This window comes from Parasteatoda tepidariorum, chromosome 8 (assembly GCF_982258835.1).
Source record: "Parasteatoda tepidariorum strain Cologne lab strain chromosome 8, Ptep-v5.0, whole genome shotgun sequence".
Taxonomy (NCBI): Eukaryota; Metazoa; Arthropoda; class Arachnida; order Araneae; family Theridiidae; genus Parasteatoda; species Parasteatoda tepidariorum.
Genome location: NC_141762.1, coordinates 96,594,993 through 96,614,179, shown reverse-complemented (window position 1 = coordinate 96,614,179; position 19,187 = coordinate 96,594,993). Strand labels below are relative to the sequence as shown.

At 32.8% G+C, this 19,187-nt stretch overlaps 2 protein-coding genes across 5 annotated transcripts in view; one reads left to right on the top strand and one right to left on the bottom strand.

Moving 5' to 3' along the window:
• LOC107453622 (ankyrin repeat and BTB/POZ domain-containing protein 2) overlaps positions 1-19,187 on the bottom strand; it is a 442,842-nt gene that overhangs the window by 22,422 nt on the left and 401,233 nt on the right. The window lies entirely within an intron of this gene.
• Positions 1-19,187, top strand: part of LOC107453616 (SCY1-like protein 2) — a 556,894-nt gene that overhangs the window by 357,771 nt on the left and 179,936 nt on the right. For all 4 annotated transcript variants that reach the window (XM_087169467.1, XM_087169470.1, XM_087169468.1 and 1 more), the window contains 2 exons: positions 3,557-3,704; positions 16,175-16,321. In XM_087169467.1, the coding sequence (XP_087025593.1) occupies positions 3,557-3,704; positions 16,175-16,321 (295 nt within the window). The remainder of the gene's footprint in view (positions 1-3,556; positions 3,705-16,174; positions 16,322-19,187) is intronic.

Below are 19,187 nucleotides of genomic sequence, written 5' to 3'. Positions count from 1 at the left end.
TTACCTAGATTTAAGATTATTTTCACCTCGAGACTAGCTTTATAAAAGGATTTTTTCACTCTCAAAAACCCTAAGACAACCTCGATTTAAGGTTTTTATATAAAAGGTTGTTTTCAAGGTTTTGGATTAGGGTAATATGCGTGGAATAGATCGGATTGACACAGATCTCATTTTAAGGTTAGAAGGTTTACACGTAAACTGCATTGTAAATCTTTTTAAGTGGGTTTAAGAGGTTTTTGCTGAGTTAAAATAAACCTTATTTTGCCATCTATTGCAGATGAAAAATCAAAATCAAATTTTCTTGGTTAAAAAAGAAATCGATTCTTTTTTTCCGAGGAATTAAAACGGCCATTTTTTTTTACGTCATTAAAGTTATATGTCTGACTTGCCTGTCAAAGGTTTAAACTAAAAATCAAAAAGTGGTTAATGAGTACGGTACACATTTTTCCTTTATTGAACTTTTAATTAAAATTAATGACATTCACGAAAAAAAAACGACTAAAATAATTTCGTACGTAAAATTCTGTTTGATCTAGTACACCAAAAAAAAAAATCGAATTTTAGAGTGTATGTTACTTAAGTTCTTTTCAATTAAAAGGAAAATTCCATCTACTCTTAAATTTTCAGAAACGCTCGAAAAATATTCCTAATTAACTGCAAACAACTTAGAAGGATTAAAATCCGTACACCAAAATAACAGTTTGATGAGGATCTCGATAAGCTTATTAAACCAATTTTTTTTTAATCAGAATAATAAACTTTCGAAACAGTTCGTATTTCTCCACTAATAAGTTCGTAAATTTCTTTTTCGTGTGATTGTTTAGAACTTTTAGTTTTTTCAGGTTAAAAAAAATTCATTATTTATATCGGCAACGAGTTTCACAATTGCTCTTGTTTCTGAATCTAGCAGTTTTATTTTCGATTTATTCATTTTATAAATATTATCTTCAATGCATGTGGAGCTGAATATAATAATATGTGCTTTTTATCTTTTTATATGCTATTGTTTAATAATAACTACATAAATATATTTTTTAATCTCGTGGTATTTAAAACCATTTAAAACTTTAAAGCACTTTCAGAATAAAATTATTTTATTTTATTTTATTTCAACAGTTTTCAATTTTATTGAAACAGTTTCCCCGTTACTCTATCTCTCATATGAATGATATGAGTATGAGTATTTGAGTGTACGTGTGAGTATATGAGTAAATGAATATATGAGCATGAGTAAATGAATATATGAGTATGAGTATATGAGTATATGAGTATGAGAAAATGAGTGTATGAGTATATGAATATATGATTATGAGTATGAAAATATAAGTATGAGTGTATGAGTATATGAGTAAGAGAAAATGAGTATGAGCATATGAGTAGGAGAGAATGAGTATGAGTGAATGAGTAGGAGCGTATGAGTATGAGTAAATGAATATATGAGTATGGGTATATGAGTATGAATGTATGAATATGAGTATGAGTACATATACTTTGTTGAAATAATTCTTTCAATATATATTGTGATTTGATGGCTCTTAAAAGGGCAATTTTACGGGGGGGGGGGGAAACGTTACACATTTTTTTTACTGTCTAACACCAATAAAGTTAAGCATAATCTGAGAGTAGATTTATGATTTTATTATATTTTGCTCAAAATTATGTATTCTAAAAAGATATACCATAAATTTACTAAAAAAAGACAATCATGTTTATGATATTTTTAAGATAAACTGTATTTAATCGAGATATTGATATTAGTATTTTTTTTAATGGCGGGCACTTGGGGTTTGTCCCATTGGCCACAGAAATGCCAGAACTGCTACTCTACTCTCTTCTCGTTACCCAGTGGGCACCTGTTCCGAAGCCACGGCGGTGAAGCAGCGTCGCCCACGTCACACAACCACAAGCCCGTTTATAGGGCGGGTCATATTTACACGACATAGAACACAGAGAGAGAAAGAGACATTCATGCCCTGAGCAGGATTCGAACCCGCGGCCAGTGGCTCCGCAGTCAGACACGCTAACCACTCGGCCACCTGGTCAGCTATTAGTATTTGTTATAGTCAAGACCTAATCTCACATTTATTTCAAATCAGCGGCGTTTTGTACTGTATAGCAAAATATGATGCCGCGCAGTCCTAGTGTTAATGGCTGGCCATTTGAAACTTTTTTTAATACTTAGTAAACGTTAATTATTTAGAAAAATAAGCGTTCAAGAAATCACTCACAGTAATTCTTATTCACCTATACTGTTAGAAATTTCTCAGGAGAAATGGCTGAATAACAATTTATTTAATAGTTATTTTACCATATTTAAGCAAGACAGTCAAATAACCATATAATAACCATGTTATTCAAACTCTTAACTGTGAGAATTTATTAACTGTTTTCATCTAATGCGGTTATACAACCAGAATTTTATAGCACCAAATAGGCTCAACTAATGAAGCCACTTGAAAAATGGATACATATTTTTGCCGAACTGGATAATGTGAACCGAGCGAGATAATCTAGTGACCAACTGAACGAGGGTTCGATTCCAAGCGTTGACACCACAGTGTTTCCTCCATTCCTTTCAACACATGAGGAATTTCCAGTGAACTGAACTCCCCAATTTTTGACCCTGAAATAATAGAATACGATTCTCTCATTTACGCATAGATAGCAGAAGCCGTTGACGAAGCCGTTCTTATTGTAGGATTTTGAAGCCATGCTAGTTGTAAGAGGTTAAAAAAAATCATATAGCTTTGTATTCATGATTTTTTTAACCAAACTAGTAGTAAATGATCTTTTATTTAATTATTATTTTACCATATTTTATCATTTAATTGCTATTTTACCATATTTTATCATTTAATTGTTATTTTACAATAGTCAAGCAAAATTAAAATAGTTGTAAGTCAACTAAACATAAATGAGATGGTATTAAAACTGTTAACTGTGAGAAAAATCGTTTATTAACTGATTTCACTTAATACGATTAAACAACCAGAATTTTATCACCCCACCAAATGAAGCCACTTAGTTCCTTGCAGTTGGGTGCATATTATAGCCGAGATGACTAATCTGTCAATCTCATGACCGACAGAACAGGGGTTCGAGACCCAGTGTCGATACTACTACATTTCCTCCGTTTCATTTCAACAATGAAGAGTTTCCAATGTCCTGCACTCCCCAATTTGTGACTCTGATCTATTAGAGAATGATATTCTCATTTACGCATAGATGGCAGCACTATAAAGCTGCTAAACTGTCTCCAAACTCAGTTTAATTTAATTTTTTTTCAGGTTTTGAAGCCATGATAGTTGTAAATGGCTTAAAAACTGCATAGCTTTGTATTTACGTTTTTTTTAACCATACTAGTTGTATACACCGATATATGTTGATAAAATATGTTGTTTTCCGTAGACTTTACTGTTACTCAGATGAGCAGACTGCTGCCGGTTATGTTTACCATAGAAAATACCATAGAATTTTCACCATAGAAATGTTACCATTTTAGAATGAAAATTTTAACAGTGTAGTGTGTGGTTAATTTCCTTTCTTTTGATTGCAGCGAAACCCTGGCTTTCGCAACGGAGCCAGTGATAGCAAGCCTTGCCAACATCTTGGGATATCTAGAAGAGAGGCTACCACAGAATCTACCGAACAATGTACGTGACTACGCATTCCTCGACATAGAAATTAAATACGGTCTACTACAGGTAAATATCGGCCATTTTGTTTGAATTTGCAATTGGGTTGCTTGCAAGTGACGTCACACTTGGTTTGTTGTTGTCGTTGTTGTTGCTTATGCTCTTAATCTGACATATGTCAGATCCCAGAAAGCGTGTAACCCTTTCGGCAACTTTGCGTCGAATTTTTTTTTTTTTTTTTTAACTGTCGCGAAAATGTTTGTACTAAAAACCTTTTTTCAATAAAGCGAAAAATATTGCAGTTTCAAACCTTTCATCCTAAAAGGATGAAAAAAAAGTATTTTTTAAAGCTTTTTTAAATTAAAAAATATTGTCACTTCGAGTTAAATGGTCACATAGCTCCATAATGACGTTTTATCTGACGTCACACTAGCGATAGGATGAAATTGCATTGTCCTTTAAAATTTCATGACAAGGTGAGTTTTAGATGAGCATGCATTTTTTGTCCAATGCCCACCTGGAGAATGACCTAGGTCATACAGGCACCTGAGGGGCAGATTTGTTGACCACTCTTTCAAACTAGGTGGGCCAACGTTGCTAACACAGTAAAGACAGATAGTACAGAGAAGTAAAGAACATCCATACCTTTGCCCGGGATTCGAACCCAGAACCTTTCTGACGCAAGGGCAGTTCCCTAACACCTACACAGGCCGGTTGGCAAATGAGCATACAAGAATTTGCGAAAAGAAACCATATAATGACCTAGATTTAAGATTATTTTCACCTTAAGACTAGCTTTATTTAAGAATTTTTACCATGCTTGAAAACCCTAAGTCAATCTCGATTTAAGGTTTTTATATGAAAGATTGTTTTCCAAGGTTTTGGATTAGGGTAATGTGCGTAGAATAGAACAGATGGTCACAGATCTCATTTAGAAGGTTTACACGTAAACCGCATAACAAACCTTTTTAGGTTTACATTAAAAGTTTTCTTGCTGAGTTAAAATAAACCTTATTTTGCTATCAGGGAAAGTTTTTTTTTTTAAGTACATTTTTGAACCTAGTTTAAAAGCTTTTTTTGATTGTAAAAATTAATTTTGTGAGTTTGTATAAGTACTTTGTAATAAGCAACTAAGTGTATGAAAGTCAGATCATTTTTAAGTCGTAAATGATTCAAACTGCAAAATAGTTTTTATTTAGCTAACTGCACATACCAATTTGTACTTAACAATTTCTTCCATTCAACAAAAAAAAATATATCTAATATTCGTTCTTAATTGAATTATCAAATAAATGATTCATATCTTCATTATCTTTACTCTCAATTTAATTAAAACATCACTGACAATCTTTTGAGTTTTGTTTAAATAGATTACATTGAACTTGTCAAACACTACAATAGTTGCTATGAATATTATCAGACGTTGGTGAATTTGAGTTACGAAAATATACGCCAAATAACGTCCACGTGTGGATTGGGTACAAAATTAACTGAAGCGATCTGCAGAATATTCATGCGTGTCTTTTGTATGGAATCTTTCTCTTATACTTTCGACTCCACTAAATTAGAAACTAAACTCAATTTGAGCTTTAAAACGAGGCTTAATGAATATTTAATGCAACACAGACTAATTTATGGACGCACTTCTAATCTTCTGGTTCGTGTGACGATTTTAATTCCTTTTCATGTAGACAACAATGCTTTGTGTGCGCCCTCTCGTTTGAAATGAGGTAATAATATCTCTCTCACTTTAAATACTTGACTGGAGAACATTTTGGTTGTTGGAAAATTGATTTTTCTTTTGTTGTGAGAAGAATGGGCTCAAATAAATGGTTTTCTTTGTTACAGTTTTCGAACAATTCTCAAAAGGTTGGAACAAAATCGTAACGTTCTGATAGTAATAATTATGTTATATTATCGAATATCCATTTTACTTACGCAAGATACTTTTCTACTTAAATAAAGTTGTCACAATTACAATTTCTTTTCATCGAATTATTTAAGTTATCTTGAACAACAAATGTATGAGAAATACAATCGGCGTTGCGTGATTTGGACAATCCTACACTCATGTTCATTAAAATGGCAACACCATGTAAGCATTATGTTAATTGAACCAAACTTGACTACCACAAAAACATGAATAGTTCTGATTTAGAAATACGGCCCCAATAGTTTAGTCAGTCAGATCTTAAATTTCACTTTCTGCACATTCCATCATATCTTGTTTATTCGATCCTATGTTTTAGAGCCTACATACAGGGAACTCAAGGGGTAGAGCTTTCGCCCTCCAATGCGGCGAACCGGGTTCGAATCCCAGTCGATACGAATTCCTCATCCGGCTGGTACCGACCACAGTGCTGACGAGAAATATCCTCAGTGGTTGACGGATCATGGGTTAAAGTCCCTTTGCCGTCAGGTCTGACAGTGGGAGGTTCTCGTGGTCTTCCTCTCCATGTAACGCAAATGCGTATTAGTTCCATCAAAATGTCCTCCACGAAGGCAAATTTCTCCCAATACTTGATCCAGGAGCTCCCTTGTCTCTTAAATTGGGTTCAAAATTACAAGGCTACGTAGTTGAACATTAGTAGTCGTAAACTCAAAAGTTGGGTCGGCTGTTTAACGATGGATATAAAATAGAAAACTTATATGAAATGTAAGGTGAGGGAATGCATTCAAATGATTAGATTTACAAAGCGATAGCACGTGTACAACAATTGTGCATGCTTATTTGTACTGTCAGCAGTATTCTTGCTGCATGCTTATTTGTACTGTCAGCAGTATTCTTGCTGCATGCTTATTTGTACTGCGTGCTTTGTACTGTGTCAGAAATTAACTTCATTAATTTCTGACAATTCCTTCATAGTGTTACAAGTTTCGCAAACATTAATGTATGTTTAACATTTAAGAAAAAGGCATTTTGCTGCAGAAATATATCAAAAACATAAGATATTTGAACAATTATTTTTGGGATTGAGACATAAGTTTAAAGTCACACTTTAATCTATTAATTTAATAGGTTTCACTTTAATCTATTTTCGATTCGACATAAATTTTTGGGACTTGCAAATTTTGTTTTCAAAATTTTTATCGTATTCTCACAAAAAACGAATTCATAAATAAATATATAGTAAAATAGAGCTTATCGAACATTAATTACTCATGCTCTTGAAATTTCGAAGTTAAACTGGCATAATCGAAAAGAAATAAAAAAAATTCCATTTATATTTGAAAACGTATTGAATAAAACAATTATCAATATATTTTTCATCTTAATTATGAAATCAAACTCAAATGAATTTTTATACAGTGCGCAGAGAATAATGCAATAATTTAATTTAGACATTCATAGTTTTCATTGTTTATCATACAATAATTTAGTTAGATATTTTTTTAACTTATGTATTCAAAAATCATAGAAATGAATGCACTTCATTTAGCCTAAATGCATTTAAATTTTCAATTTAGAATATTTTATAAAGGAATAAAGAGCAATGTAGTCTTAATTTCATAGTTATTCATGTATAGACTAATCTAAACATAATAATATGTGATTTTTTAAATTTCAAAAGATATTCAAATGAAAATAATAAAAAAGTATTATTTTGTTCAATTACCCGGAGAAAAATTTTTTAAATTAAATCGCTGCAGACATTTCTTGTCGTCTTTTCATTATTTGCTCGAAATACGAGTTTTTGAGTATCATTCAAGAAAATTTTTACTCGTTAAAAAGTACTCGTTTACTGCTGAATGCAATTTCTTTCAACACTTTAGTTTGATTTCTTTTTTTAGATAAAGAATAGAATAATTAAAGGATTGCTTTTTTTGACAAATTATTGACGGTGCATTTCTTTTAAAATATCTTTCAGTAAGAAAACAATGTATAATTAGAAAATCGAAGGAAATTGTTGCACGTTCCATACAAGTAGAATTGCTTTCATTCTGATTTAAGCACGGGAATGATTAGTATTTTAATCTAAAATTTCACACCGTTTGGGGTGTTTTTTGCTGCCTTTTCTTTATTTTCATGAATTTATTTAAAAGCTATTTTCAGCAATTGATATAAATTAATCAGTACTTATAATCGTTGGGGCATTTACCACATAGCTTAAAGTTGCAACTTTAGCTGCATCGGTTAAACCAGATGAATTTTGGAATTTAGGCTAAGCTAACACGAAAAATTTACCCATCTTCAAGAATTAGATAAATCATCTTTAGCAGCACATTGTTAGGCTCATGACCATAAATTTAGCTTGGATAACTAACATTTCGCAACAGTCGTTGAACAGCTAACCCAATTTTAGGTTTACGACTGCTAATATATTGTTTGTAATTTTGAACACAATATAGAAGACAAGGGAACTCCACGATCAAGTATCTATATATATATTTCTCTTACACGGCCACAAAAAAAAGCCTCATTACAACACCCCGAATAGCAACGCTAGAAAATCGACCCATGATTGTCGCTAAAAATGTCACATGCCAAAGCTAGCTGAGGTGGTTCAACATATAGCGCTTTTAAAAATGGAAACTGAAATAACCAGAGAGCATTCTTAAGAAATGTGATCTCTTCCGAAATTCACCCTATCAGCTGCTGCAATCTCATACTATTAAGCTAGGCAGAAGTGAGTAGTCTTTGTCGATAGATCTCTATTTTAGTATTTTGTCGAAAGCGCTTTTTTTCGCGAATTTATATGTTACGAATTTATTTGACGATTTTTGATTTGTATCACGAATTTATTTGTTTTATTATTGTTATTAGTTTTTTATTACGAATTACATATCATTTATTTGAATTCAAATTTATTTTAAGGACTTAGTATTTACTAAAAAGATGTAATTTTTTTTTAAAAAAAAAGTTTTTATATGTATTTGACAGATTGTTTTGAATTCTTAGAATTTTGTGCATTTGCAATGTACCTAAGTTAGTAGCGATCGAAGCGTTCTTGGTTTCCGAAGCAAACCATATAAAATTGCTTAGCAATTTTCGAGGGGTTGGCGAGCGTTAGCGAGAAGGGGACGCAACCCACTAGTTGGATGAAATTTGCCTTCCCGGTGGACTTTTCGATAGAAATAGCCCGCATTTGCGTTATATAGATCGGAAAACCATGAACACTTTCCACGGTTATCTTGGTGGGAGGGGGACTCAAACTCGTGATCCGTCTACTACTTTTTACGTCAGCACTGTGGTTGTTGCAAGCCGATTGCGAGATCAGCCATCGTTGGGACTCGAACCAGGTTCACTTTATTGGAAGGCGAACCCTGATCCACCACCGCTCTAGCTTGGATATAGCTGAAATTATTTCCAACCTTTAACATTAGCTCGCTTCGTTCATATGAGAATCCATTCACTAGTCATTGACGTGAGTTCTGCACCGCCCTCGCATCCTGCAAATGTATCCTGCCCTGATTTGCCTTTTCGGTTCCCAATCAATCACTTCGTAGCAAAGCTATTTTTTTTGTTACTTATTTTTTCTTTCAAGTATATTTAGTTTACATTCACGTGCGATGGATCTTAAAAATAGGATACGTTTTGAGTCCCCCTAACCTGTCAGTATTTCTTACCTTACTTTTGAAACACTTGAACTCTTCCATTTTCAAATGCACCTGGCTTATGTTATAAGGTTTGTCATTTAATCTTTGCTCTTATTTTAAAATTTCAAAGAAGTCGTTGTTGTTAATTTACGTCGCACTATAGCTGCACAATGGGCTATTGCCGACAGTCTGGGAAGCATCCTTGAGGATGATCCGAAGACATGCCATCGCAATTTTGATCCTCTGCAGAGGGTATGACACCCCTGCTTCGGTAGTTCGACGACCTGATCGCGAAGTCGATCACTTTACGGTAGAACAGTTTAACGAGGACTAGTACCGTACACCCTCGGCTCGAAAGAAAACTAATCCAAGTGGTCACCCACCCGCACACTGACCGCAGCCAGTGATGCTTGACTTCGGTGATCTGCTGGGAACCGTGTCTTAACGATCAGTCCACTGCGGGACTCAAAGAAGTCGTATCTTTACTACTGTGAATGACCGAAATTGGTGGTTGTTGACTTTAACCGGTGAATGTCGACAATCACATAGTCGCTTGGATAAATGTCCGAATTATACAGTCCCGATTATTACAGCCAAATTATTAGACGCCCTAAAAGATTCTATGTAAAATCTTAATTATCTGGTTGTACTATACAGCTTGATTGTTTTTATGTGACTGAAACCGGTTTTCCCCTTGTTTGCATTCTGTGTCAGTTGGTTAAATTAGGCGATATATAATATAAATTCAATTATTGGATAAATTAGACGATATGTTATATAAATATAGAATATTTATTATATCATGTATTATATTTGTATATTTCAATAATTAGACCAAATTATTAGACGGACTGTAGTGTTATAATAATGACATGTTTTGCACGAGTTCATATGCAATACTTTTATATTGAAACATACATGTGATGGGTTTTTATTCAGGAGATTTTTTATATACCTCCTATTTGTACTTATTTCTAACGTATTGCGTTACAATGTTAACCAATAGATACACGAATGTCAAAAAGTGCAAACTGGTTTCAGCTGCGTAAGAACATAAAAGCTGTATTGTATGACCTGATAATTAAGATTTTAAATCGAATCTTATTCTGCGTTTAATACTTTGGCCAGGGACTCCATACTAGGTCTGGATAAGAGCTGCGCAATGGGCTATTGGCGGCAATCTGGGAAGCATCCCTGAGGATGATCCGAAGACTTGCCATCACAATTTCGATCCTCTGCAGAGGGGATGGCTCCTTTGCTTTGGTAGCCCGACGAATTGCGAACAAAGTTGAGCACTTTACGGTGGAACATTTTGACAGGGACCGATGCAGCGCATCCTCAGTCCCTTGGCTGGCTGATCAAATTGGTCACCCACCCGCTTACTGACAGCAACCAGTGATGCTTGACATCGGTGATCTGCTGGGAACCGTGCCTTTACGATCAGCTCACCGCGATACCTGTCGATTGAGAGGTTGGTAAATGCTAGATAAGAAAATGCATAGAAACAAAACGACTAACTGACGAAAACAAAAGTTAACAAGTTTTATTAAAAATAAAGGTTTTCCTATTGAACGTTTTTGCGTCATCTCAAATTATACTAGTACTGTGAAAATTACCAAATTTTACCACATTTACTACCTGACAGCAGCGTAATAAAAACATATTTCATCGTTATTTTTACCAAAAAAACCTTCACCAATGCGCTTTAAAAAAAATAATAGCGCTTTTTGGTGTTCACATAGAGCAGAGAAGAAAGCTAAGTCTTACCATACTTTCGCTAGCTTTGGTAGCTTCTTTTGCTAGCTTTTTTCTGGTAGCTTTGACCATACTTTTTATATCGGTGTTAGTTCTGGAGATACGTTGAAAAACACAAAAATTAAAATTAATGTTAAAGTGGTCCAAACTTTAGGCCGCTCTCCAGCCACAACTATTGAGACCATATTTCACAGGTCCCGCAGTGGACTGATGGTTAAGACGCGGTTCCCAGCAGATCACCGAACTCAAGCATCACTGGCTGCGATCAGTGTGCTGGTGGGTGACCACTTGGATCAGTCTGCGTAGGAACCGAGGGTGTGCGGTAATGGTCCTCGTTAAACTGTTCTACCTTATAGTGCTCAACTTCGCGTGCAGATCGTTGGGCACCGCAGTGGGGGGGCATCCCCTCTGCTGAGGATCAAAATTGTGATGGCATGTCTTCGGATCATCCTCAGGGATGTTTCCCAGACCGTCGCGCATAGCCCATTGTGCAGCTATAGTGCGACGTAAACTACAACAACAACAATATTTCACAGATTGTGTTCCATGCTTTGAGGGATCAAACAAAGCAAAATCTGTTTTAAATTAGCATTTTTTAAGAGAAAGTCTGTTTTTGAGTGTGATTTTTTATACTGAAATATCGTCTATACAAATTGCTTAGAGTATATCAATTTAGTCTCTGTAACTTGTTTTTAGATTTTGTATTAGAACTTTAAAATCCGATAATTGAAACGAAAGTTAATGAGATAGTAAACGCTTCGATATTTACCCATTGCAAAATTAAGTGCTGTTCTATGTTGTTGTTGTTTTTTTATGTCCGCACACTTTTCTACTAGATCAGTTTCCTCATACATAATTACAAGTAACGAAATGTATACATAATAAATCAAGCTGACATAAGCATTAAATAAAAATGCAGCACAACAAGAACAAATAAAAAAGCAGACGATAATTTAGAAACTTCTTGGATTTGAATTTTTCCAGAGTGAGTTTTCTTTTTCTTTTTATTTTCACTAATAAGCATTTTTGTTGTTTATACATAACGTTAATTTAAAATATTTTTATGTTGTTTTTATGATTAACTTATTCATAATTACTGACTTGACCGGTATTTTTAATATAAATATGAAAACTGAAAACAGAAAAGAATTTTGTAACGTCTTGATAAACGTAAATTGACTAAAATTGTAAAACAATTCAGACGATAAATTGTTGACATGTTGGAGCTTTTATGAAAATCTAATCGGAAAAAAAACAGCATTTAAGGAAAGGGTAACCACTGTTGGCATTATATTCTTTTCTTTTTCAAAGTTGCTTTTATTTCTTTATTTATATTCATTTAAAGCTGTACATTTTAACTCAGTCTTTATTTATTTATTTTCTGCATCAAAATCAAGCATTCTTATTTTTTCACGATTCCAAACAAAACAAAAGAAAATAGCAATTAGAATATCTGAACTTAATATCAGATCTCATTAAATGCTGCATAGAGCTCTTGTTTCGAACGAAGAATTTATCTAATCATTTTAAAAATGATGAATTAAGATTTGAACAAATTCATTAAACTAAATGCGTGTTAATCTCGAACAAATTATGAACTGCTTTACTATCGTACTAACTACGAGACTTTATTTTGATAGTGTTGAGTATTGATTATCCGTTTTATGCTATGTTTGCTATATTTACATTAATTATAATGAAGCACGTGTATAAACATTAGTAATTTTAAATTAGGTAATTAGATATGTTAAGAAATAGTAATCATTTTGTAATCTTTTGATATGCATTTAATATTTGCGTTGAAATAACATCCGAAGTTAAACAGCTTTTATATTATAGAATAGAATGATTAGTATTATATTACACTTTTACATAGAATAGTATTATAGTATACTTTTATATTATAGAATAGTATTATAATAAGCCCTACCTTTCTGTGCTTAGAAATTGATATTATTATTAAAATATTATTAAAATACTCACTTATTAGCTTTATTATTATTAAAATACTCACATTTTTTCTAAATATTTCTTATATTAATACATAACTTTTATTAATTCTAACAAGGGAAACTAGGGAAGTGTGACTCGCCAATTTTGAAATAAACTAGTGGGATGTATGCCTTATGAGGAACAATTTTAGGGGGCAACATTCGTTTCGGCCCATAGAAGGTCGTATGAAAGATAGAAAATTATTCAATATATAGAAAAATCAGTATTTTATTACTTCAATGCAGACTATTAGTTATTGTAATTGTCTCATACTCCAATTAATTTGTAATTAATTGGATAATTAATTACTTTCACATAATATATAATGCATATTTATTGTTAAAATTGATTTTGAAAATTTTATGTATCTGCAGTTTTTCAGAAAAACCTGTTAGGTTAATTTAAAAAAAAATATTTACATCAAAATTTTTTTATTTTTTTTCTTTAAAAAACTTTCCAAATTAATTGGAGTATGTAATTGCAAATCAATTAATTAATGAACAATTAATTAATAATTAGCAATTAATTAATAATTAATTAATTTTCTGATTAATTTATTAATTAAAAATAAATTAATTATCCAATTAATTACAAATTAATTGGATTATGAGACAATTGCAATTACTAATAGTCTGCATTGAAGTAATAAAATACTGATTTTTCCATATATTTAATTTTTTTTTATCTCTCACAAGACCTTCTATGGGCCGAAACGAATGTTGCCCCCTAAAATTGTTCCTCATAAGGCATACATCCCACTAGTTTATTTCAAAATTGGCGAGTCACACTTCCCTAGTTTCCCTTGTAAGCTTTTAATTTTATTGCATAAAATCATATCATTTTTAACATTTTCTTATCTTTTTTAATTTTAATAATTTGATATAAAAATTAGAAAGATAAAATTTGAAATAATAAATATGATTTTAAAGTAGACATATTTAAGTTTTGAATTAATAGGATTTTAGTTTCTTAGAAAGAGAAAACCAGGCATTAGTCAGACATAAACTTTGTCAGTATTTTAATAATAATGTTGGCAACAATAATAAATAGAGAATCCTAAGTAACATTAAGGGTCATAACTTTCAAGACATCTCTTGACCAAACTATTGTGAACATATTTCCCAGCTTCCTGTTATATTCTAATGGTAAACTTATAAGGAAAAAAGAAATTTTATTCAGAGAAAATAGGTTTTAGTACACTTTTCACGTTTTTGTACACCAATAAGCATATTTGAAATAACCCCTTTAAACCATTGAGTGTTAGTACCCAATCCCAAATTCTTGATGGTCCCATCAAAATTTTTTGATGGTTTATACTGGTTTCAGTGCGATTCATGATGGTCACCATTATCCAGCATTTCCCATTACGTGTTCATGGTTTTATATATGCCAACAAATTTATGTCATTCCATGATGGAAAATGATACTATACTTTGATGGTTAACCATCAAGAAAAGTTTGACTCTCATGAACCAATAATCCGTGATGGTTCCAACTACGTTTCCCTAATGGTTTGATGGGAATTCTCGTTGGTTCTCAGAAATATACCATCAAAACAATTTTATAAAATACACCTGAACTGTACCCAAGTCAAAATTCTTGATGGTCCCATTAAAAAAGTTTGATGGTTTATGTTGGTTTTATTGTGACTCCCGACGGTCCAACATCATTTGATGGTCCGGTCATCCAACCTTCCTTGTGTGTTTCTGGTGTTTAATATGCCTACAAACTTCCATCATTCCATGATGGGAAACGCTACTTCAATAACATGATGGTTAACCATCAAGAGAAGTTTGATTCTTATGGACCAACAATCCTTGATGATCCGTGATGGTCCATAATGGCTCCAATTATAAACTTTCAAGATAGTTTGATAGAAATTCTTCTTGGTTTTCAGGAATATACCATCAAAACAATTTGTTTTTTATGTTGGAACATCATAAATCAGTCCGAATTCTTACAGTGGTTGTTCATGATCGTTCCAACATTTTATTTCTATGATACTATGATGGAGATTCGTGGTTGTTCGATATGAGCAAACCCTCATAAATCAGTCTAAATTCTTACATTGAGGTGATGGTTACTTAAGTTGGTTACTATCAAAAAATATAATGGTTTATGATGGAATTATTGGTAGTTGCCATCAAGGAAAACCATCAAATGGTCAATCAAAGGACAACCATCGAAACTTCTGTATGTAAAAATCCAATCACTGGATTAAAAGTTATTCTCTTTTTTGCACTGTAGGGGAGAGTCGGGTAGCCCCGCCGGCGGGTACCCCCGCCCACTGTCAATTTCATATGTATAGAATATTTTTTCAAGTCAATGGGCCATCGGACATTAAATGTTATATTAAAAAAAAGATTATTTTCAAAATTTCAAGTATTTATGTAGCTGTTAACATGGTTTACAATAGTTTTGAAAATATGTTTGAAAATATGAAAATAATTTTGAAAATATGTACAGTAGTCATGAAATGAAGAAAAATTGGTTGAATGTTTCGATTAAACTTCATTTTAATACTAAAAAAATAATTTTTTCGATACATACAGCATTAAAGTATGTAGTCTTAAGTTTAATTTGCACAAAGAAAAAAGTTTATTTGTGAAAAATTGTTCGAGTAATTACAAATTTACAAAAAAATTGAATTTCGGGTAGCCCCGCTCACATGAATGTCGGGTATCACTGCCCAATTTTATTTCGTCGTTAAATGTACGGTTGCAAAGGATTATTATTTTATTGCTTCAAATTTGAATGTTATATGCATTTTTAACAACAAATATTATTATAATTAAATGATTGTTATTAAATGATAGAATTCACTAAAAGTATATAAATATGTAATAAATAAAATAATTTTGTGATAAAAATGATAAACGAGGTTTACCTATTGTCAATACATTGGTCACCTGAAAAAGCAGTCAAAAAACATAATTTTCGTAACTGGGCGGGGCTACCCGACACATTTTGAAAAGAGCTGAAAAGCATGTTTTTTTAAATTTCTAATTTTTAAGTCAAACTATTCTTTTTTTGGTTTATTCTTTTCGCATTATTTAATTAGATGATAAAACAATAGAAACATACAAAAATATTGATTATTACTCAATATTATACAGAAATATAAGCAATACTCCTTAAGTGAGAGGGGCTACCCGACTCTCCCCTACTTACTCTGTCAGTTGAAAGTCCTAGATTGCCTTACTTCAAAATTCCTTCATTGATTTATTTATTGATGGATTGATTGTATTTTGCAGATAACAGAAGCGCTGACATTTCTGCACTACTCTTGCAAGCTGATCCACCGGAATCTCTGCCCACAATCGGTGATAGTGAATAAGCGAGGCACATGGAAGTTAGCCGGACTGGAGTTTGCCGAGAGGTGCAACGAATCAGATATAATGGTACAAAATACTCTTTGAATAACTTCACTCTCTTTTGTCATTAAAGGCCTGTCTATACGATCCAAGTTCTTGGACGAAGATCGATTGAAACTTGTTCTGCTTTGAGCTTGGAACGTGTAAACGATCATGCGAGTTCTTGGTCCAAGTCCTGGGATGATAGTAGAGCATGTTCTACTTCCCATCCAAGTTTTTTTCCCCTTAACCAATCAGATGCTTAAATTTTATGACGTCAACAAGCAGGCATCAGATTATGCCATTTTGTTGTCCCTTTTCATATATTTTAGTCCCACTGTTCCTAGTAGAGCACTGAAGTCAAGCATCACTGGCTGGGGTTAGCGTGCGGCAGGTTGACCACTTGGTTCAGTCTACGAAGGGACCGAGGGGATTGGTCCTCGTTAAACTGTTCTACCGTAAAGTGCTCTACTTACTCGCGCATAGGTCGTTGGGCTACCGAAGCGGGGGTACCATCCCCCCTACAGAGGATCAAAATTGTGATGGCATGTCTTCGGATCATCCTCTGGGATGTTTCCCAGACCGTCGCCAATAGCACATTGTGCAGCTTTAGTGCGAAGTAACTAAACTGCAACAACATATTTTTGTCCAAATAAATTAATTTGTTATGGGGTGGTTCCCTGCTAGACTCGGTGGAAGCATGTTGAATTTGAAGAAGAGCCTCAGAGCTCAAATAAATCTTGATAGGCTAAATTTAGCCTTACCTATTGAAACGCAGTGCTATAAGCGAAAGCAGAGAGCACGCCTCACTTTATTATACTCAATACTCAATCTGTTATGGTCAATTTGTATAATTATGATTTCATTTGAATTTATTTCGTAATTTTAAATTCATGTAAAGGCCTGGTTTCTTAGGACAGGACGCCGTCAGCTGGAAATCAGCGTTAACCTCTGATATGTCCATTTGTGAGTTCGATAGTATACGTCATCGAACGCTCATCTTGAACTACAATTGCCGTCCAACTCAACTGCAGTTGGATTACAACGTGACGTGAACCACAGAAGCAATGGCGGACAACATCCAACAGCACATTGAAATCAGTCAAGATTTTGATTTTGACATTAAACATAGCTTCTTCATTAAACATTGCACTCTTCATTTAACCCAGCTATAATGTGTTTTTTCTTGGACAAAGTCATTATTTGTTCTCTAAAACACTGGTCTACAAGAACAAAATCAATACAAATTCAAAATAAATATTTGTTTACGTTATTAACGCATGCGCAATGAGAGATAATGTCTGCGTTGTACCGACTGCTCACGCTGAGCTAACAAAAAAGTATTTTTTTGGCGTCAGCTCTACGTCAACTTTCCGCTGACGCCCAGATAAGGCGCTAGTTCTAAGAAACCAGGTCTTGAGCTAACAAACCAGTATTTTGTTGGCGCCAGAGGGACGTTGACGTCCCGCTGACGCTCACATAAGGCGCTTGTCCTAAGAAACCAGACCTTAAGTATGATTTTATGATGTTGAATATGAACAATGCGCATGCGCAAGTTTTTCATCCGACCCATCAGGGACATTCAGGAACTTGGATAGTGTCCGCGAATCATCCAATTTCTCGGAGAGAGACATTCCTCCAATTTCTGGCATTCAAGAACTTGTTCCGTGTAAACAGGCCTTAAGGCTAATACAACAGTCTACTTTGAAACAATCACTTCATATCTCTTGTTTAACATAGACTGTTACTGTGAATGGCCGAAATTGGTTCAGTACCACTGCCCGGTATGTCTTACATCAATATTTTTTAAGATCAAGTGCCGCTGCCCAGTATGCATTCAACTGGTACTCCGACCACTGATGTTTCCCATAATCTATCCTCAGCAGATATTAAAATATCGGATAAACATAGTAATATAAACTAATATCAAATTGGATATAACAAATATTTCGTACATTTACAAAAGCGACTCTGTGATTGCTGTCATTCACCGGTGAAAGTCGACATTCTCTTGATTTCGGTCTTCCATGGTTACATTTTCATTATTTCCATCAATTCATAATTTTGATCAATTCATTTTCCATCAATTCATCAATTCATAACTGACTTTAAATCACTGGAAATTTTATTGCACAAAACTTTAAATTCATTTCAATGAAAATTTGTATGTAATTCAATTATTATTTGAATTTTAATTCAGAAAGTAATTTATTCGATGTGAATTCAAATTTTATTACTTATTTTTATGTATTTTTTTGTAAGCTTTGATATAACATTTATTCGGTCACTATTTTCTAAACAATAAAATCAATTCATATTTGAATTCTATTCAATTATAATTTAAATTCAATTTAAACAAAAATATGTACTACAAATTAATGAAAGTTAAAGAATTAAATTTAATCCTTTTGAAATTAAAATTTTAATTTGATTCAGATTTTAATTACGTTCTTAAGGATCATTTATACTGTGTCGGTTGTAGTAATGAGTGCAATAAATATAAAATCTCCACTTTTTTTTAAAAAAAATTTGATATTTATTTTCTGAACAAAAATTCGCATCAAACTTCAATTCTATTTAATTATAATTTAAAATTCAATTCAACCACTATTAATGCAAAACGATTAAAGCTTGCATAAAATTAAACGATACTTCATAGAAAATTAGCACTTGATTCAAATTTTAAGGATATTTTTTATTAGTATAATAACTGTTCAAATTCTATTTTCTAAATTGAAAAAAAAATCATTTCGAACTAACATTCTTTTGAGTTAATATTTGAAGTCTAGCCAATTGAAACCTAAATTCTTTCCAATTAAAACTTAAATTCAATTCCTCTTAGTTTGAAATAAATAAAATTCAGCTTAAGTTTATTTAAATTTAATTATATTTGAATGAAATTAAATTTAATTTG